Source organism: Anoplolepis gracilipes, chromosome 14 (assembly GCF_047496725.1).
Source record: "Anoplolepis gracilipes chromosome 14, ASM4749672v1, whole genome shotgun sequence".
Classification (NCBI taxonomy): Eukaryota; Metazoa; Arthropoda; class Insecta; order Hymenoptera; family Formicidae; genus Anoplolepis; species Anoplolepis gracilipes.
The window spans coordinates 1,331,446-1,353,936 of NC_132983.1; the positions used below are offsets into that span (position 1 = coordinate 1,331,446).

The 22,491-nt window shown below is 38.9% G+C and overlaps 1 protein-coding gene across 1 annotated transcript in view; it reads left to right on the forward strand.

The window, feature by feature from the left end:
• The window catches only part of LOC140673598 (uncharacterized), a 92,016-nt gene extending 79,294 nt beyond the window's left edge, over positions 1–12,722 (forward strand). The window contains exons 6-8 of the mRNA XM_072906654.1: positions 8,245–8,434; positions 9,146–9,345; positions 9,837–12,722. Of these exons, the coding sequence (XP_072762755.1) occupies positions 8,245–8,434; positions 9,146–9,345; positions 9,837–9,863 (417 nt within the window). The 3' untranslated portion in view covers positions 9,864–12,722. The remainder of the gene's footprint in view (positions 1–8,244; positions 8,435–9,145; positions 9,346–9,836) is intronic.
• Positions 12,723–22,491: the final 9,769 nt, after the last annotated feature.

Sequence of the window (22,491 nt, forward strand, 5' to 3'; positions counted from 1 at the left end):
TCGCGTCAGTCGAGAACCCGTGCATGATTTCTGACACACGCACGTACGCACGCACACGCGCGTAAAACGGCCGCAATCAGCGATGGTCAACGAGCGATCGGAATAGGCGACTGTCTCCGGTTGACGTTAAGCCGACACATTACAGTCTTAGCGCCGGGGCCGAGGTCTTTTCTTCTTCTCGAAGAAGACGAAACGGAACGAAGAGACGGCTCTCTCTCGAAATAGTCGAAGCGATCGCGACTATATCGTCCCGATCCCGGAGACCATTCGTGCTAATCAAACGCGAAGATTATCTCGATGAATTGAAGTTTGACAGACTGAAAAGTCCATTGATATTTATAAATAATTTTCTAGCGGTAAATTTAATAGAATATAAAAAATTAATGAATTGTAATAAAATCTAATTTTATATATCAATTTTGTCAAAATTAATTTCTGATTTATTAATATATATATTTATTAATTTAATACAGAATTTATATAAACTCAAACTTTTTAGAATAGTTTTATTCTGAATATAAATAAAATATAATATTGATAATATATTAATAAAATATAAAAAATTAATGAATTATAATAAAATCTAATTTTATATATCAATTTTGTCAAAATAAATTAATAAAGTTATTTCCCTCCTTGAAGACATTTATAGAAGAATAGGTAATTCTTTCGTTTTCTAATAGATGTACTTTTATTTCGAGTAGATATATATTTTTTTAATTATAAAAGTCCTTATCGAGTGTCGCGGAAATATATTGCTAAAAATATCAAAGTACGTTAAGCACAGACATTATCGCATAAAACGCGATCGAGGCTATTTCTCGGAATTATTGTTAATTACCAAGTTATCGATAATTGCATGATCGACGGAGATTCTTATCGCGAGATATGATTGTCGTGAAAGTTGTTTCCGGACCTTTGATAAAAGAGAAGGCCGGGACGAATCAATCATTTCGGTGGCAGACGTATATCTCTCGCGTCTCTTGGATTCTCCTCTCATTTCTCTCTCTCTCTCCCCCCCTCTTTCTCTCTTTTTTCTTTTCTTCATGAGATCTCCGACAGGTCGTGTGGCGGGGGATCGGGTGGAGAGAACGACAGATCTGGCGTCGTTAAGATAGAGCGGACCGATAGCGCTCCATGGCTAAACTCAAACACGACTCCGGCTCCTCGCTCGAAAATACACGGATTATTCGTGCCAGGCTACCGGGTGCCTCGGAATATGGTAATCGTCGCCCGAAAGCCGGCCTCGCGCGAGAGGTACAGCAGGGTCAGCGAGATCAGACGCGCCACGTCGTCTCGATTCTTTTGTAGCTGGATGACACTTTTCGTTCGCAGTCTAGTTTCTAAAGCTAAAGGTTTTATGAAAAATCTACTGAATTTTTATCACATTGGTAGAAGCGCACAACTGTTGAAAAGAAATTAAAGATCGCGAGATTTGATCTAAAGTTATGTTCCATTCGAGGCTACCCACATCCTTTTTGTATAATATATAAGTATTCAAAAATCTTATTTTTTGTGTTGAATAATGTCTAGGAGAAAATAATTTTATTAATTTATTTTGATAAATTCATACAAAATTATATTTTATTACAAATTATTAACATTTTATCCTAAATTTAGGAGAATAATTCTCCCATTTTTAATAGATATTATTTATTAATAAAATAAAATATAATAAAATAAATAAGATAATCTATCTTTTTTGAAAACTCAATCATAATAATAAACTTTGTTATCAATATCTTACCCCGAGTTTTAGTGACAAAACAAATATGCATATGTCTATTATGTTTTATCCAAATTATAATTATCAAACTACTTTTTTGCATTTTATAAAAAATATTAGAAATTAAATATAATATATTAAATAAAATTAAATAAAACATAATAAATTAATTATAATTTCATAAAATAATATTATAAATTTGCATATTTTTTTCTTTGCTTAATTTTTGCTTCTTGTTTTGCAAAACATTTTATTAATAATAATAATAATAATAATAATAATAATAATGTTTAGAATCTTGTAAGTAAACGTTATATGACATGCCTATTGTGTTTCTTTGTCAAAGCAACGGGAAAATTAAGCGATAAACAGCTTTGCCGCGCATTAGAGAAAGTCTCTTCCTTCACCTTTTTTTTCTCCCGACCCGCGTCCGGCCCGCTCGTAAACAAAGGCACCGGACACCGATCCGGGGGCCCTACTCTCATTAATTCTACAAGGTTGCTCGATAAAAATCCGACGGGCCCCTTTTCGACAAAGTACGCGCGGCGCGCATCCTCGAGAAAGGACTTGCTTTCAATAACAAAGTCAGCTGTGTAATCCAAGATGCTGCGTTATAAGAGCGCGATCGTCACGCGACCGGACCTCCTTGGTCGAGGAACGACGGTGTCGCGTCGTCCTCCGAGCGTCAAACTTCTAGTATTACACCGATACTGCACACGAGCGGGATTATTAGAGCCCGCGACAAACAACGTGCCGGCGAACGCTCTCGATTTCCAAGAATGAACGAGATGGGAACGATGATGGGAACTCGCGATGAGACGCGCATCGATGCTCCAGCGACATTGTTTGCCGCCCAATCTTGTAAATCTCGCCGCTTCTCTGTTTTGCGAGAGTGTCGGACCAAGGATCCTCGTTTCTTCTTCCTCTCGTTCGGCGGGAGACGAGAGAGCGATGGACATCCGTGCCATTTATAAACGATAGGGATATCTGGCAAATACGCATGAAATCCTTTCGATTAGAATATCTCTTTAATCCCTTCTATATTATTTCTGACACCCTCAAGTCATGTAATATAATATTAATAAATATAATTTTGTATCAATTTATCGAAATAAATTAATAAAATTACTTTCTCCCGGATATTACCAATTCAACACAAAAAATAAGATTCATCTTCAAGGATGTCCCTTGAAAAACATAGAAAACCTGGAATTCTCAGGGAATTTTATTGGAGAAAAAAATGTTCTGATAATTTTGCTCTCATATTATACTGCCAGTCAAATTATGTTTAAAATATATTATAAATATATATTTATTTTTTACATCTTAAAATATTGATATACATATTCTTTGTAATTTTTAATGATAAAGAAATTGTATATGCACGTGAAAAATGCTTATGAGAATTATTTAGTTTTTTCTTAATATAAGCAAAAAGCATTGGAAAACGCGTACAATAAAAAGATTTACTTAAAAAAAATTAAAAGAAAGTTGCACAAGAAATCTTTAAAATATGTTTATCTGGAATTTTGAACGAAAATATCTGGAAGATGAAAGAATTTTTTTTCCCAACATTTAAGCAGACCCTCTGATACAAGTGAATCAGTTATGTCCGACGTTTTCATCAATTGGAAAAAATGTTTAAAAAAATCTGAAAACATTGATATACCCCTTTTGATTTTTCTAAGTAAAGACTAAAATAACAAATTTGAAAAATAATTTATTTAAGTATACTATTTAAGTATATTATTGACTTTTGTGAAGCTGGCCCCTCATTATTGAAAAATTTATTAAAATTCTGTTAGCCCTCTAAGAGATCTAGAGATTTTAGAAATAATTCCGTCGTATAAAGCAATGAGAATAGCCATTTGATATGAAATAAAGGTTAATGAAGATTTAATTTCATCTTCGATCGTCAAATTCCCGCCAATTGTCTCGTGCCGATACGCGGTGAGGACTTTGCGATGCGTCTCGTGCGTAGGGTCGTCGCGAGCATATCAAGTGATAGGACTTCGCTGTAATTCGGGAGACTTCTGCGTAATTCGATTTTATAACTTCCTCGCGGCCCTTTCATCCGCGAATCGTACCTTCGAAACATGTGCCACGACTGCGAATTAATCTAAGACTAATTAACATATCTTGCGTTTGATGATATCAGCTTCTAATCGCTCAAAGGAAATTTAATATCAAAATATCGCATTTTCATAATAAATTAAAGTCCTATAATTAAATAAAAAATTCTATAATTAAAAATAAGAAATTAAAAATAATTATATTTGTTTAGTTGAATGGAGTCTGAGACTTTGATTCCCGGATAAGATCATCTCTGTATCAAATTTCTCGAAATAGAGGGAGGAAAAGGGGGCTATTTATTACAGACCGCCGTAATTTGTTTTAGTTTTACGGAGCCCGTCTCAAGAGAGATCTTCTCTCTCTTTTTTTTTCCGAAACAACGGGAGAGAACGAGACACAGAGCGGTCCTAAAATTATTCCTCTTATCGGTCAATCACAGTGTCAGAGATATATATATATATTTAGTATATATGTACTCGACACACGCGCGCGTCTAACGACGAAATCGAGATTCGTATCGGAAGAGACAGGGTGCCTCTGTTCTACGAGAAGATTCTCCGCTCGTCTTTCTCATCTAGACTCGCAGACGCGAGATGCGTAAAGCGTCTCCTGTTTCGTCGCCTTCTCTTAATAGGCAACAACGCGAATTCCTGTTTGCCGCGAGAAGATTAAAGCTTTGTTGTATTCGTCTCACTATCGGATTGGATGCCGTTATCTGGGGTCCCGCGATAACGCGACTTTGTCGCGTAAATTATTTGCCGGATCGTCTATAATCGTCTACGATCTCTCGAATGCGTAGCTCGAGCGTGTAACAATGACGTGTAATCTTTGCGAATCTCTGGCTAGTATATTCTCGAATTTTTTTTTATTTTTATTATTTTATTTTATTATTTTTTTATTTATTTAGCATCGATGTCGTAAAATGGAATAATCGAATTTAGCCGAGAATAGGAATTTTTTTCCAAGACCGGGTTCATCAAGATTATATCCGGAAACCGCGAATAATTATTATTCATGCCATTGTCGCGTGAAGAGCGGAGGTTGGATCGTTCGCGAGCAAAGTCGAGACCTCTGAGAGAGAGCCCGATTCAGGGCATATCGATCGGAAATCGATAAGAAAAATATATTTCATGCCTTTTTTCTGCCGATTCCGACTCTTCATTCATTGACCCCACCTCGCGCTGATTACGTATGCGATTCGCGTCGTGCAGTTGCATCGTGTGTGACCGCATCAATCTGCATTCGAATCTCCGCCCGCCTCATCCACCCCCCCCCCTTCCCTCCCCTCTCCTCCCTCTTCCGTCTCATCTCGCCGTTTATTTTTCACCTGTTCCTCTCTTTTTTATTTTATTTGTTTTTTGTCTACCTTTTCTGTCTCTTTTTTTTATTTGTTTTGTTATAATATATATATTTTTTTTTCTTTTCTACGCAGCCTCTTTTATTTGCACCTCGCGGTTTCGGACACCCGCAGACTCTCCCACCGATCTCCGGTGGTTCCCTATTAAATTCCGCTTGTATTGTATTCAAATTGGTTCGAGTTTTCGCGTCCTTCCTCCACCTCCGCGTCGCTCTCTTTCCGGTTGTTCTCCCTGTCGCGAGTTGTCGCTTATTAAAAGGCCTATTAACGGATAGTCTCGCTACTTGATATTCTTACTTTTACGAAAGTATATGTCTGTATATATGTAATAATATGTAATAATCCCTGGACGATGTAAAAATTACAAGTTGGAAACTGTATTTTTTGGATATGCTTTTATAAAGCAATGGCCGCATTGAAGCTTCGATTATGACACTTATTTATTTTTATAAAAAGATGTGAGATTTAATTTTACTATAAAATTAAAGTTTTTTATTCGCGAGGGATAAGTTTCGCTAAAATGCGAATAAAAAAAATTAAAAGTTAAGGAAAATGTTATTTAAAAAAGGGATTATTTTAATTTAATAATCAAATCCATTATTAGTACTCAATATGATTGCATAATATTTTCTGCAATTTATACATTTCTTAAAATTCCAACAAATTATTATACTTAAATATTATTGGACGGTCGATCAGAAATTGGTCTAAAAAATTTGATAATTTTCTTCTTATATTCGGCTATTGTTTCTTCTATTCTCTATCTTTTATCTTTTTTTTAAAAATCAGATTTTTTTTACTGAGGGATTAATTCTCAAGAATTCACAAAAATAATAAAATAGAATCGAAATTTTAACCGCGAATAAAAAGAGTGATTACCCATTTTTATTACGCGAATATTGAATCTGCATAAATAAAGACTATACTCTCTTATGCGACATTACTTTCTTACAGAATCTAATCTTCTCGTACACCGTGTACGGGAAGAAGATGCGGTTCACAGAGAGTCGCCGCGCGTCTCGTCCCAAAGGAAGAGGGAACGGCCGTTAATTCGGCAAATTTCGGCCAATTGCGTAATTCCGAAAAGAGTCGTTGACCGTGTCTGGACACAAGGGTCCAGGGTGAGACGAGCGAAAAAATATCGCGCCCGGGGTGGAGGGGGGAAACAGGGGACGATCGGAGAAGCGGGGAGGAAGGAGGATGATGTGCCTTCACGCACACACACACACACACACACATACACACATGCACCTCCTTCGCGTCCAGCGCAATACCGGGAACCTTTTCTCCCAAGTTGGCAGTTGCGTCACGTCGCGGCGACTACAAAAGCGCCGCGATTCCTTCCCTCCCCTCCTCCCCTTCGGTCCGATGCAACACACAACACTTGCATACCATACTTATTTCGTGCCCGAGCATTTCATAAGCGCGCGTCTCGCCCGTTATACAGGGTGAGCTGAATTAATTAAGCCATCGTTCGTCGACGAGCGTAATATGTAGTTGTCTCTTTACGGAGATTTATCTTATTGGCTCTATTGCAAATATATATTCACATAGTTATCGAAATACAAACAGCTCTCCTTTCGTCTGTCTTAAATAACAGAAATTCTTCCGCGTGTTTAATTTTCTTATTTAATTGCGTCCGTTGTATAACGATGGGATTTCGTTTCGCTCTTTCTTATTTTTTTTTTTTTTTTTTTTTTTTAGAAACAACTAATAATTTTCCTTCGAGCACAGATCTCGTATCCCTTGGATACAAGACTCGCTTCCTTTCGGCGAAATAAACAAAAGCATTAATTAATAAGGATACGCCCGCGCGCACCGGACTTCCTCTCTCGAACACTGGCGCTTGTTACGCCTTCTGGAGAACGATTTTCGCCTTGTAAGACAGCCGCGACTTCCGTACTTTTCAGACACCAACGTAGTAGGACAATGCTGTCTTTTTCTTCACGTCAGCGGGAAAACAATGGTGCAACGCTTTGCCCGAGGGGCGAATTAATTTCCCCTCGAGATTACGCGAGTTGCGATGAGGCTGCGCGTCAGCTGATCGAGAATGTCAAAGTCCCGAGTGCGTTTATTTTTAGCGGGCGTTATTAACGTTAATTTCGATCGAAGTAAAAAAAGTGTCTCTGCTTCTCCTCCCTTTCTCGACGAGAAATAATACCGCTAATAATGTTTGCTTCTTATTCGGCGAGCGAGGCGTGATGACGTAGCATCTCGCGAATTGCTCTCGAGGACGATTGTCGATTCGTTAATTGCACCAGCTTCCAGAGACTACCGAGAATCTGAGGGATTCCTTAATTGCGTTCTCGTCTGGTAATGTCGGCGAAATTACGTCGGCGACGTACTTGCATCGCACGTCTCGCTTCTCGTTGCAGAACACTATTCTGAAAAGTCGCTATTATTTTATATCCCTTCGCACGTGTGTTTGACATATTTATTATTAACAAGATCTTTGGGAAATTAAATTCCTTGCCATCATTATTTATCGACATTTATTAATTTATTCTAGCAAGACAGAATTTGATTTAATACGGTGAACCATACGAGAATCCGAATGTAACGTCGCGAGAGGAGAGAGGGGGGAGAGAGAGAGAGAGAGAGAGAGAGAAAGAGAGAGAAAAAACGTAGATTGAAGGCTAGAAAGAAGAAAAAGCGAATGTGTTTTCCCCGTTGAACATGCAACGCTCGATGATTTACGATGGAGAGCGAGCGGAGAATGCATCGCGTTGCACTCTGCTGAATAACGTCTTCCGACGATGCTTCTTCTGCCTCCCCCGCCCCTCCCCCTCCCGATGGCATTACGTCACCGCATTGTTCGCGTCAGTGATTTCAGTTTATCCTTGATTTTTCACGTTCCACATCAGCACGGCTCGGGTAATTTGTCGCTCGTAAACACGTCGTCGTCCATCGTAATAAAAATTATCTCGCTTAATTTCGTTCATCTCTAGCGACTTTAATGGTGATTAATTAAATTTTCGCAATTTAAAGGAATTTTCCTTATATAATTTATTGCGTGCGAAATGTTCAAGCTCGCTTTTAGAATTAATAACTCCTAAACTTACCGAATTGTTGTCTACGACTGTTCCAGGTGAACCGGCCATTGACGATGAAGAAGGAGGGTATCCAGACGAGAAACAGGAAGCTCTCGTCGAAGAGCAAGAAGAAGAAGGCCGGCGGCTGCCTAGGCCTCGGCGGTGTCATGGGCGACATGATCAAGGCCAGTGGACACCTCGATCTCGACAACAAACCCTTCCACTCCGGATTCGGTGCGCCTATGGGTAAGTCGAATTCTCCCTCTCGGAACTTTTACCTATCTCAAGTCTGTTCATTTCGAAATTTGGAATATTGGAGGAACCTTGTTGGATTAAGTTAAAAACATAATAAGTCTTCTGTCAGTTATTCTGAATAAGATGATTAAAATCGTGAAAGACTTTAACTATTAATTTATAAATAAAAATTATTCAATTTTCTAATATTAAAAATATTTTTTAATATTTTAATTGTGTAAAAGTTAAAATTGTAAAACAAAATTTGATGTTAATTTTAAAAAATGATTACTTATTTTATAGTTTATAAATAAAATGTATTGCAAATTTTAAGAAATTTAAAAAATATTTTTATAAGTAAAAATAATAAGATTTATAAAAACACTCATTTATTAAACTTTGAAGTTTAATTAAATTAACTTAAAATCTCTTAAATGTAATAATATAAAAATATATATTTAAAAAATCATTAAAGATAATAAAAATCTTCAAAAAAAAATAAGTAGAATATTTTTAATATTAAAAAATTATATAACATAAATGGGTATTAAAAAATTTAAAATTTATCATAAGAAAAAAAGAAACTGACACAATTGATACGAGTACTTGCGCAAAATTTTTTTCCTCAACTTTAATCTCACCCGTGCAAACTGAGAGGCTCGAGAAACGTGTCTTTCTTACGCGAAGAAATATTAATAAAACGCTTTTTCATTATTGTTTCAGGTACCTCCCAGCATCATCACACGATGCATCCGGCGATGCAGCATTACATGTATCACACGGGTGTCGGCGTGGCCGGAGGTCTTCATCAGGGATTTGCGCCACCGGCGCCGCCCCCCATCCACCCGCACTCGCATTCGCATTCCCATTCTCATCACATGACGAGTCTTCAGGGTCTGCAGCTGGCCACGACGAACGCGATGGTGAGTGCGCGATCTCTTACCTTCGTCGGCGCGATCGACCACCAAAGGCCTTCGATAATCGATCTATCTAGCGGAATCTGTTGATCCCCTCCGTCTCTTTTCTTTGAATCGCCAACCGAACTTAATAATGTCGATACCATATAATAACTTGGTTTAGATTTATTCGTTTGACAAATCTTTAATTTTTACTTAATATTTTCATGATTCATTATTTTGATTAAATACTTTTTTTCAATCTATTAAATAATATTATTATTATATATTAAATAAATAAGTTTTATTTAATAATTTTAATTATTTTATAAAGTAAATAAAGAAATTTTGAGGGATAAAAATTCTCGAATCGTTCATTTATCACGCATCTTGAATGGCCTAGTTTTTCCATCCGCCCTCCCTTTTTTTAATATTAATCGCGAAAGAAGAGCCTCCACTCTCACAACCTACAATTGGAGAGCAGCACGTCAGGAGTGGGTAATCTTTGGCTGTTTCAGACCGGCTGGCGATCGGAGTACACATGAATCGTGAGTGACTAAACAGCTCAGGAGGACGCAGCCCACCACTGTCTCGTAATGTTGTAAAAATGCGTAAAAAGGGGGAGAAAAGGAAACTAGAGAAACTAAAAAGAACGAAAGAAGTAAATATATACATATATATATATATATATATATATGTGTGTATATATATATATATATATATATATATATATCATATACATGTGATGCTCCTCTTCTCTTTCTCGCACACGCGAGCGTCTCCTTCTCACTGGGAGGAGACCCACAATCGATCACCGACGACACGGGGAGGAAAAAAAAAAAAAGAGAAAACATTCCCGTGACAACACGCGGGACACGTATCCAGGGCTCACGTCGTCCTCGCGAAGGCACGGCCGTTGGATCTCTCTTATAAAAGTGAAAGCTCCTGTAAATATGTAAAATTTCATGTGTTAGGGCCATCGAGCCCCGGCCCCAAGTACAAAGGAAAAATCAGCTACTGTATCGAATCTTATATAAATATATATAATATATATATATATCATATACATGTATGATATATATAGCATGTGTAAATAAATATTACATAGATACAAGAATTTATTATATATATATATATATATATATATATATATATATATATATATTATGCGCATGCGTGTGCGTGTGACAGAAGGTCGGGTGAGTGCGCGCGTGTTCATGCGATGACCTGGTCCTTATCAGCTGGCCCTCCTCGCTCGGACATAATTCTAGGCGAAGCGATATCGGGGATGCCGGACTGTCCTCTTCAAAATCCACGAAAAATCGCCCCTAGAATCGATCCCGGGGAGGGGGGAGAGCTTCGCGACGAGCTCTCGCACGCTTTGCATGGGAGTCGACGCGCAACTTCGTGCAATTTCGAGAGAGAAAGAGAGAGAGAGAGAGAGGGAATTTTATTAAAACTGGGAGTTTGTGTAACTCGCGGTGCGGGATTGTTTGGACGTTTCACGAAAATTCTCGATCACATGGATTTTTAAAATTCGACCGGCTCCCAGAGAGAACGTCGAAACGTTCTCTTTTTCCTTTTTTTTTTTTTTTTTTTAGAATGACTTTTTTTATCGCACTGCAAAATCGTTTTAATGAATCGATATTTTTTTATATAAAAAAATATATAATTATATTCTTATATATATAATACTTAATATATATACAATAATTTTTATTCTTCTTTCGGGTACTGTTGAAGACGCGAGTAGCAATAATTCGGGAACATTTAAAAAGAAAAAAAAAAAAAAAAAATATAATTCGCTTTCCAGGAATTGAAACGCCCTCTTGCGATATCTCGATCGCGGATTCATCCCCGGTAGTCTTGTAACTTTTTCCTTTCGAATATACTTGAATTTTCTTCATCATCGACGTCCATTGGTCCAGCACCGTTCTGTGTGTGTCGTACCGATTAGTGATAGTTCACGTAAGTGTAATACAAGCGCGTAGGGTAAACTCGTAAATTATACACAAAGAGCGAAAGAGAGAGAGAGATAGAGAGATAGAGAGAGAGAGAGAGAGAGAGAGAGAGAGAGAGAAAGGTTGATTGTCGACGACGCGATCGTCAGATCGCACGAGCGTTAGCTTCATAATTTAGTCACAGGAATTCACACTTACACTCATACACAAAAAAAACACACACACACACACACACACACACACACAGAAGAATCGGCGCAAGAAAATACAAGACACACGACTTAATGCAAGTGTAAATTTTGTATCTTCGAAATTGTGTATCGTTATTGTAATAATAGTACATATATAAATATATATATGCAAATGAAGAAAATAAAAAATATATATATATATATATATTATATATATAATAAATATATCGAAATACACGCGCGTCCGCGCGCGACGGTCGCCCCCGTCGCGCGCGTCAAGTGATTGTGCATAATTAGCAATTAATTCCGCATCACATAAACACAACTATGCATATAAATAGTCGGCAGAATATACAATTTAATTGACGACTCATCGACGGCGAGAGAGGTCGCGCAGAGGTGAGATATCGGGGGGGGGGGATGGGGGGAAGGGGGGCCGATCATTAGTACCGTCATTATCATTATCGATCATCGTCCATTGATTGATTGCTACTCGTGAGAGAGAGACTCACTCGCTTGAGTTCCGAATACATTGTGATTTTTCGATTCTAGAGGTTTTATCACTCGCGTATGTTTTTTGCGAATCTAGCTAGACGTACATAGATAATACGAGCGAGATATGAAGGAACGCGGGGGAGGAGAAGGCAGAATGAGAAAGAGAGAGAGTTGGAAAGAAGGAGAGGGACACATATATTATATCCGGGAAGATATCGCACGGTACTTTTTCCTCTCGTCGCGGATATAAGAAAATAAAAAAAAAAAAAAATAAAAAAAAAAAAACGAGACGAGGAGGTAGCGGCGATTCTCCAAAAGACTGAAAGAGAGAGGAGAGGAGAGCAAAGTCGGTATCGATCGATATTATTTTCGCGCGTTTCCCGGGACGGGAAAGGACCGTGAAAGGAAAGAGAGAGAGAGAGAGAGAGAGAGAGAGAGAGAGAGAGAGAGAGAGGAGAGAAGGAAGTATCTATTAATAGTATTATTAGGAAGTAGCGTGTAGCTTGTGTAAAAAAAAAATAAAAACAGAACACACAGAAATATATGATTTTTAAGAGAGGCCGATCTCGCGCGCACCCGCACAAACTCGCGAGAGGGATATCGAGAGAGATGGGAGGGAGGGGGGGAGGGAGAGGAGCGATCCTTGCGCGCGAGCGCGCGGCGAGGATGTTTATTGGATGTAAAAAGCGACACATTGTAAGATATCATTGTAAAAAGAAGGTTTTAACTTAAAATAAATTAAATGATAAATCACGCATACACCGACCAATCTTTAATCGAGCATTATTGTAAACTGACTATAGATGTGTATATGTACAATGTATAGCATCATGCTCTCTCCTTTCTTCTCTCTGTCTCCTTTCTTTCTCCCTCCGTGTGTCTCTGTCTTCCTTTCTCTCTCTCTCTCTCTCTTTCTCTTTCTTTTTTCACGCTCAAGACCGTCCGTATTTTTCTGCTTTTTCTTCTTCATCTTCTTCTTCTTTTTTTTCTTCCTCTGCTGCCTCGACTTAATGCCCGATTTATTTCCGCAGCGCCGGATGTTTTTTTTCCTCCCCGATCAATAATACCGTCGATGATATCACTGCGTTATCACCGGATATCGGGGCGACGTAAATTTTCCTTGACGACTCGAGAGATCAACGGGCGTTCTTTAATAAATCACCCGTGCCGTATAATCTTTATTACGGAATTATTAATGATTTTATTCACCGTACACGTATATTTTCTCTCTTTCTCTCTTTTTCTTGTACGTGAAACGTGACGATGTATCGTTATCTCGAGCGATGTCGCGCGACATCCACGAATTGAATTTCTTTTCGCTCCGAGAGAGTCCTTAATCAATCACGCGTGCCGATAATAATATCGTTCCGGAATTATTAATGATTCCATTTCGCGGCGACGTAATGTCATTATCGGCGATGTCGCGAGCGAGATTCCTTCGTCCGCTTAGAAACAATGGAGCATGGAACATGTGATAAATCGTGCACGATCACAAATCGCGTCCGTAACACGACACGATAGATTGCGCGAAATTCCATCAACATTGTCGGCGAGACGAGAATCGCGCCTCTTTTATCGCGACTAATCATGATTAATAATCGCAATAGCATCGCAGCCTATTTCGCTTTTTTTTTTTTTTTTTTTTAAGCCAATCTGCTTTCAAGACACCTTGCAAACACAATTTACATATATTTACATATATTTACAATTTTATTATTTAATATAATAATAAATATATATTTAAATAATAATAATAATATTATATATTAATATAATATTAATATGATATTAATATTATAATATTATATATTTATTATATTATTATTTATATAAAATTCATAAAATTCAGAATGCTAACCTTGTCGAAAAAAAAAAAAAAAAAAAAAAAAAAGCGAAATAGGGTCGCGATAAATGAAAACGCTCTAAAAACTCTAAAATACGATGACACACGGGTCTGACTCTCTTTAAAAGTCGAGGGATATACTTACTCGCGTGGTCGCCGTCGCAGGGAGCACAAGCCATGCGATGCCATCGAGATACAAAGTAGGGGGAGGGGTCCAGAGATCGATGTCGATTAGCGTACCCTTATTAATTAAAAGGCGTAACTTAATTGAGTCTTATCGGGTCGGACGAGGTGTTTACATGTAAATCGAGGCAGCAACCGCGAACGAGATAACGTCGCGATCATCGCGACTCGCAAGTAAGTCCCCTCCGCCCTCTCTCCCTCTTCCTTCCCCCCCCCCCGTCCGTCTGTCCGTACGATAATATCGATAGTCGCGGCGCGACAACTTCGGTCATGCTCGACGTGTGTTAATGAGTAGTTCGGTAATAAAAGAGAAAGAGAGCCGTGTGTGTTGATAATGATAAAGAGACGGAAGGGGGGGGGGGGCGGGCGGAAGAGAACATCCAATAACCAGTCTTTACAAGGGGGGATCCGTTTTCGATCCGATCTCCGCGTTAAATATAATAATTAATGCGACACATTTCAGACGTCCCGATAGCCCCTCCGTTCGAGGAAAAACTCGGCGATATAATTTGTAACGATCCGTTATCGCGGCGATAACGCCGCGTGGCGTGTTTAAAAAACTCCTTTCACATCGTCGAGTTCTCGACCACTTTTTTTATTATGTTTTTCTTTCAGATAGCGCGACGGACACTCTTCCTAATGAACCAGCGTGTAATAAGTTGATAATCCTTTTTTTTTTTTTTTTTAATCGAAGAGATAATCTTTTTGCCGGGCATCTATACGAAGTTTATATCTCGCGGAGATTTTGTGCCCAGAGTTTTTAACGATAACGTCGATAAGGGATCTTACCTTTCGTGCAGATTCCTCCTCCCGAATGCGAATGAATCAGGTGATATTTGTGGTAATCGGTTATTTTATCTACAAAAAAGAGAGAGAGAAAGAAAGAAAGAGAGATGCTAAAAAAAGAGAGCGAGAGAGAGAGAGAGAGAGAGAGAGAGAGAGAGAGAGTGTGACACGGGATGAAGGATCTTTAAAAGCGAGGGACGGTTATCTCGTGCAACTAACTATAAATTGTACCGTAAACCGTTATCTACTGTGTATTTACTTGAAAATTTATAAATGTGTGATACCTCTACTCAAAACTCTGCGCTTGTAGACTTGTCTTTATTCAATCTCCCTGAACCCCGTCGGCGCGTATTTTATCGTTTCACATTGAGTTTAATTAATTAATTAATTAATTTAAAAATATAATATATTTATTAATTATATTTACTACATATTTATTAATTATTAATAATATATTTTTACAAATATAAATATAACATTATAATTATAAATTATAATATTATTTTTATAAAAATAAATAAGTTGAAAAATTCGTATATATATATATATATATATATATATATATAAATAAAAATTAATAAATATTTCACATAATTAATACAAATAGACAAAATACACGTTAAAATAATGAATATTTTATTTAGATTTTTTCAAGCCTTGATATATTATTTTTTCTAAAATTAATAAATTAACTTTTTTAAAATTAATAACATAAAAATATATTGTTTTTTATATACACATACATACATATACAAACGTACTCAACGAAAATCTTTCAAGATCCAAAACGACGGTAAAAGAGAATCATCATCGGAATATTATGTTAGTTAGTTTGTTCTTATTGCAAAGATTATTTCCCATTCCGGAGAAGCTACCACACTGCGATTCTTGAATAAATCCCAGACGTCCCGCTGGTCTCGCTCGATCGGCTGCCGAGAGGCTCACGAGGTCGCTCGCTCATTCTACGAATTAGAAAATCGGGTGGAGGCGAGCGGTGTCATCGTCCGGATCTTCCAAATCCCCGCTTACGCGCGTTTGCGCAAGTCGGCCCGCCTCGTTTCACGGCGAATTAGGTCCGGATGGGCCTTTCGCCCTTCGAGGGTTCAAAGGGACGAGAGAGTCCCGGAGATATCCGAGCCAGCAGCTGCTTACGTTCGATCGTCGTCGAATCGCCGACGTTGACCTTCCGCCGCAAGATTCTACGACCGAGAGAGACAGAAAGAGACAGGAGAGAAGGCAAAGAGAGAGAGAGAGAGAGAGAGAGAGAGGGGGGAAAAGGCCCCAGAGAGCCTCGCGTCTAGAAAGAGGATATATACTTCCTATAAAAGTGACCGGGATTTCGCGTAATCCCGTTTTCTCTGGGGTAGCGGAATAGAAGAGATGGGGATGCCTATCTGACTCTCCTCGGCCGACGAAGAAGCTCTTCCTTTCACGAGCGCGCATGATCCTCCCTTTCTTCAGCAGCCTGCTCAAAAGTCAAGAGAGCGGTCGGAGATTCTCGTTTTTGCGGTTTACGTGATGCGGATTTCGCGGCAACCACGAAACCCAAAAACCAACGAACTCTCCGAAAAATGTGTATACAAATGTCTCTACCGATTATTCATTTTAGCGATAAAAATTTAGAAATTGTTCTCGGAAAGTTTTCTCTCGACGAAGCTTGCGAAATCTTACGCAGCTGACACGCGAATAGAGCGTGATGGCAACTTTATTAACGAAATTAGACCAGAAGTAAGGCCAGATTGTGAGCACTGACAGCTGGCTCAGCTGTTCTTGACAATACGCAATGCGACGTTTCTTAAGAATTCAATCGCGTACGATGTAGTAAGAAATTCATCCGCAAACGGGATGAATATAATATTTTATCTTTTTTTCGGAATCTAATTAAATATAATAATTTCCCAAAAAATATATTTTTTTTTTTTTTTCGAAAAAGTACTTCAGAGCTCTTTTAGCGCAAGTTTTCCATTTCACTTCGTAAAATGATACGCTGACGTAATCGCTTTCATGATGTTTCCGAGGAATTCGGGACAGACGTCGACGAATGCGGAGTCACTTTGGCTCGACAGGACCTCGGGACCGATAATCCCCTCTGTATATCTTGCCGAGTCTTGGGGGGGTCAAGCACGCGGGGTCAATCTCACGTCGAGTGTGAAACTTAGATTCGAAGAGAATGCGGCTCGGAATAAATAATCAATCGTGGGATTTGTGCGCCGAGTGTCACGATCGAGGGTTGTATCGTCATCCTGGACTCCTCGAGCCAATATTCTACACGTACTCGACAAAGTCACGTGTGTGTTTAATAATACATTACGACCATAGATTTTATAGATAGTTTTATACAAGAATCGAGGTCTTTTGAAATTTTATTATTTACAAGGATTATTTCAATGTGTAATCGGTGTTGCATTTATTTTGACAAATGTCAAAAAGAAAAGAAAAATCCAAGGATGCCTTGTCATTTTAAATAGACCGTAAATCAACATTTTTTAAAAAAATTAAATAATTCAATTGAATGCAACTCAAAAAGATGATCGATTATATAAAAATAAATGTCAGGTTGAAAATTGAGGTCGAAAAATTTCGAAAAATACAATATATATATATATATATATATATATATATATATATATATATATTTGCGAATTTTTGCAAGAACGAAAAGAGAGACGGAAATTCTTGTGAAATTCTATATTTCATCGGCGTGAGATCTCCAGATACGACATCCGTGTAATAAATAAATTGCGAAAAAAGTCGTACACGCAATTCGAACGGACGTTCGCTATTGAACCGACCCGACCGCGACCCGTACAAATGGCCAGCCTAGATTCCTCCGTTTTCCATCGCGAGTATTAATAAGCGCACGCGACTTTATTGGATACGTCACGCACCGATCCTCCTCGGTGGCGGGCTTCGAGAAGAGGATCTCTCTCTCTTTACGAGGGGAAACGAGTTAGCACAGATTTCCACGAAGTGATTTCCAGCAACATTTCTCTCGATCGCCTTAATTAAGCGCCCTCTCACTTATCGTCGTAAAAGTTGTCCATTATTTGATATACATAAATATATTAATGATAAGACGACGGTGATAGAGCGAGAGCTAACTCGCTAATACTTCTCGTAATAGACTCCATAATCTAATCAAATTATCTTGTAGATTAATTAAATGGAGTGATGAATAAGCGCGTTAGCAATCATTGAGAGCTCTCTTCGAAAAGAGAACGAGAAAGAATAAAACCCGCAATAAAACTCTTATATATATATATATATATATATATATATATATATATATATATATATATAAAAACAGAACAGATACAAAGAGATACATTAATATATACGACGCACGTATTCGCCGGTGAAATCGGACAACGGTGTTTCAATTGCTAAATTATAATCGCCCGGTTAAAGCGTCTCGATCATCGATGAGGGAAGAGGGTAGGGGGGGGGGGAGACAGGGGAAGGGATCAGAGGAGATCTCGCGTAATACAATATCTACCGCGAGCGATCGTCCGGTAGGTTCGTACCAAATAAGACACAGAGCGCGGTTTGTTATATTCCTTGAGGAGAGAGAATATAAGTGTCCATGAGAGTTTGGAGCGAGAGGGGGGGAGGGGGAGGACCGGAGGAGGTGGATCAGCAGCGTTATTAATGGGCACGATTACTTGGCGAAACTCGCGCCTTTGTATGCCAGCCTCTTCCAACCCCCTCTCGTCTCTCTCTCTCTCTCTCTCTCTCTCTTTCTTTCATTGCCGCCGCCAACCTCGTTTCACCTCCTCACCACCTCCTCGCTACCCTGGGGCCTCATAATATCCACACGCGCATTCTCCTTTTACACCTGTGCACGGTGCTGTCTAAAGTTATGCATGGGATCCTCCCACAGAAACAATGCACCCGCTCCTCTCGCTCTCTTTCTCTCTCTCTCTCTCTTTCGTTCCTCTTCCGACTCATTCTTTCTCCCTCCCGTCGCGTTTCGTTCTGTTTTTTTTTTTTTTTTTTCATCTTTTTTCGCTCGATAGTTTCATCCGCGTCCGGTACTTGTCCCGCCAAATAGTCATTACCCGAAACAATTTGCGCGTGCGATAGCGCCGACTGATAGGATCTGCAATTGCGATTCAAACTGACGCGACGCATTTTGCAATTATTACGGGAGCTTTATCGTATCGTACAGTTGCCGAGATCCTCGCGCCAAAAGTATCAAAAATACTTTCTTTCAGAAATATTTTTATATAATAATACACAGAAAATTTTTTAATATATTTAATAAAATTATATATTTATTATATATATATATATATATATATATATATATATATTTAATTAAATATATTATATATTTAACTAAATTCAAGTATATTTTTAAATATAGTAAGAGATGGTTACAAATTATTTTTAAATATTGTATTATACATAAAAAGGAGTGGTTACAAATTTCTACTCCATGAAGAGTGAATTCGCAAATAAAGAGTCTTGTCAAAAATATATAACGACGATCTCTATGTAATTGTATCGCGCGCGATATATAATTTTTAATCACACTATATCTGTACCTTACGTTACGTTACATTATATTACAATGAGAGGAGAGGCCGTGTATATTTTGGCGCGTCGCCTTTTCTCTTCAGGGGTCGAGCAACGGAGTCGACGGTTTCGCGCGGGGCGACTTTATCGTTTAATTATCTATAAAAGCGCGTAATTACACATTTCGCTTCTGCTGCGGGATATCGGTATTGATGCGGCGAGGCCGCACAAAATTCGGCGCACCGATTTAATTGCGGGCTTGATCATGAAACGCCGGGGAGCATCTCTCTTGCGAAACAGACGCCTGTATCTGCTCTCTCTCTCTCTCTCTCTCTCTCTCTCTCTCTCTCTCTCTCTCTCTTCTCGAGGAGAGGAGAGGATATCGACGCCTCGAGGACGCTCTCTCTCTCCCGATTTCCGATCCGGTCGATCGACTTCTCACCCCGGCATCTCTCCTCCATCTGTACACCCAGTTAGGTTCTCTCTCTCTCTCTCTCTCTCTCTCTCTCTCTCTCTTTCCTGTCCTGGGCGTGTTTTTCGATGGATCGTATTCGAGGCAGCCTCGTCGATATACATCCGGCTGTATTAATCGCATCAACGGCTGACCGCTCGAAACCCGCCTAATCCAATTGAGAATCCGAGCTCCAAATGAAGAATTAAACCTGGCTTATCTTCAATCGAGAGTTATTTATAAAATAGAACGTTTAAGGAATTCATGAGACAATACTTGATTTCAAGCTGTTTTTTTTATGAAAAATATATTTTGTCTCTCAAAAGAGAATTTTCTCTGATAAAATATACAAGTTAAAAATTATAAAGAAGATTAAACCATGTCGATATATATATATATATATAAATTTTTTTTTAATTACATGCATTATTGCCAAAAGCAACTCGGGAGAAGGACAACGAAAGGATGTAATTCTCATTCGGCAATATTGCTCCTCTCTGTCTACGTATCCGATTGGATTAATCGCTTCAATGACAGGACCGAATCATCGAGCTAATCTAATTCCATCTGTCGGCAGCGAGGGATCTCTCCTTTGCGGGCGGAAGACGCCGAGGAAAAGAGGTAGAAAAAGTCGCGGCTGGGCGGGTCTGCCCCCGCGGGGGGCGAACGGAGTGTTAAAATGTTAATTCGTGGGACACGGCGAAAAAGGGAGAGGGAGGGTCCTCACTGTAATCTCGAAGCAGCCTAGATGACACGTCAACGATTCCGTCGAGCTGTCACCTCGTGAAATGTCAATAAACTCGCGCTGCGGCGAGTTAGATCGGTCAATTAGTATCCCCAGACGATAGGACGCGATATCGTAAATGAACATCGGTCCGAATCGGAACGAAGGCAATAATGATCTCACGGCACCGGCAACAATCGCGGGATATCGCGAGGGAGTTATTTCATTTGGCAGTCGGCCCGCGAACCGCCTGTTCTGGCAGCTCGTCGAACATTTCGAATCGAATAAGGTAGACGCGCGCGTGTTAATCATCGCTCTCTCCTTCGAGCAAGAGAGAGAGAGAGAGAGAGAGAGAGAGAGAGAGAGGTAGATGATCGAATTGACGAACAGAAGAAGAGGGATCTTCTCGAAAGCCCGTCGATGACCAGTCATTGTTGCCTCATAAAGCCAGTGAATGCCCTCCCCGGTAATTCCACCTCCGTCCCTCTCCCCCGCTCTCTGATCTGAAAAAACGATCGGGCTAATCGCTCGACGATTGTAATAGGTTTTCTTTGCGGTCATTGTCCCGTCTTCGGGATTCTCTCTCGTGTACACGATGATGGAGATGAGAGGTAAACGCCTGCGAAGACAGATCGAACGTGATCGTCTCGGGTTGTACTTTGGACTACCTTCCAGACTCCATCAGGTTAGGGTGTTTTTGTAAAAAAAATTCCCTGCTTTTTCAGGTACTTTTGTTCAAAATTCCAACAAAGGAAATATTTTTAAGATTTTTCGGTGCAACTTTTTAGAATAAGTTTTTTTATTCTATGCGTTTTTAAATATTTTTTTATTATTATTTTATTATATTTAGTCTATTATATTATAATTAATAAAATATATTTTAAGTACATTATATTCATAACGTGTGTGTGACAGATTGTTTAGAATGTAAAAGTATTATTAAAAAAAATTTTTTTAAATTCCTTAAATCTCAATAAAACTCCATGAGAATTCCCTGACTTCTCCAAGTAGAAAAAAAAATCTCGAAGGATTCCATTTTCCATGTTTTTCCAGAGAGTATGTCTAATATACCTTTCAAATCAATTTTTCCAATTGTCATAAATTCAAATATAATTAAGATAAATTTTATAAATAATTTTTATATAATTATAATATATTTTTATACAATTTTTATTCATATAAACTTTTACATTGAATAAAAACAAGGTATTTGACAGGACCGAAAAATTTGAAAACCAAATCAAAACTGAATTGCGAAGGAAGCTTGTGGCGGATTTTGTATAACACGGAACGTTGACCGGATTACTGTTCCGAACAGTTTGACGTAACAGGATCACGATGTCGCGAGCAGCCGAGAAGAAGAAAGGTAGAACCTCGACGGGTCGAGGAGGCGAAATTATAGGTGGCGGAGATCCTACGCGCAAACAGGAAGGGCACCCCCCCTTCTGTACCAAGTCAATTCATGCAGGAAATCGGTTTTTCGGTCGCAACTTTCATTCCAAGGTTTTCCCTCCCTCCCTCCCTCCCTCCTTCCCTCCCTCTCCTCCGCTTCGTTTATTTTCCTGTATGCTCTCGCGTCATCCGGCAGAAGAAGGTTTCACGGTCCTCCATTGTGCCGAATCCTCCTGTTCGGTTGGGGGGCTTATATACGCGTCGCGGCCATCCGGATTACCGGACCCCCGAGAGTAACAGTTTCGAAATTGGAGCCCGCAGCGGGCCCCTTGAAATCTCGTTTGCAAATAAGATCCCGCGCGTCAATGTCGACTTACTCGACGTTATTCGGGACACAACTCTCCCATAAAATCGCGGCGAAACCGAGCTTCCGGAAGGGCGGAAGAAACGTCATGCGCGAGGATCGATGAACAAAATTTCGATCTGTCACTCGACAATTTTAACAAGCGGTTATGCAAATAATCAACTTGGAGACGCATTTTAAATCTTATTAATCCTTTGAAATTAAATTTTCGATATTATATTTAATATATAATATCGATATATTATAGTTAACATATCAAATTAAT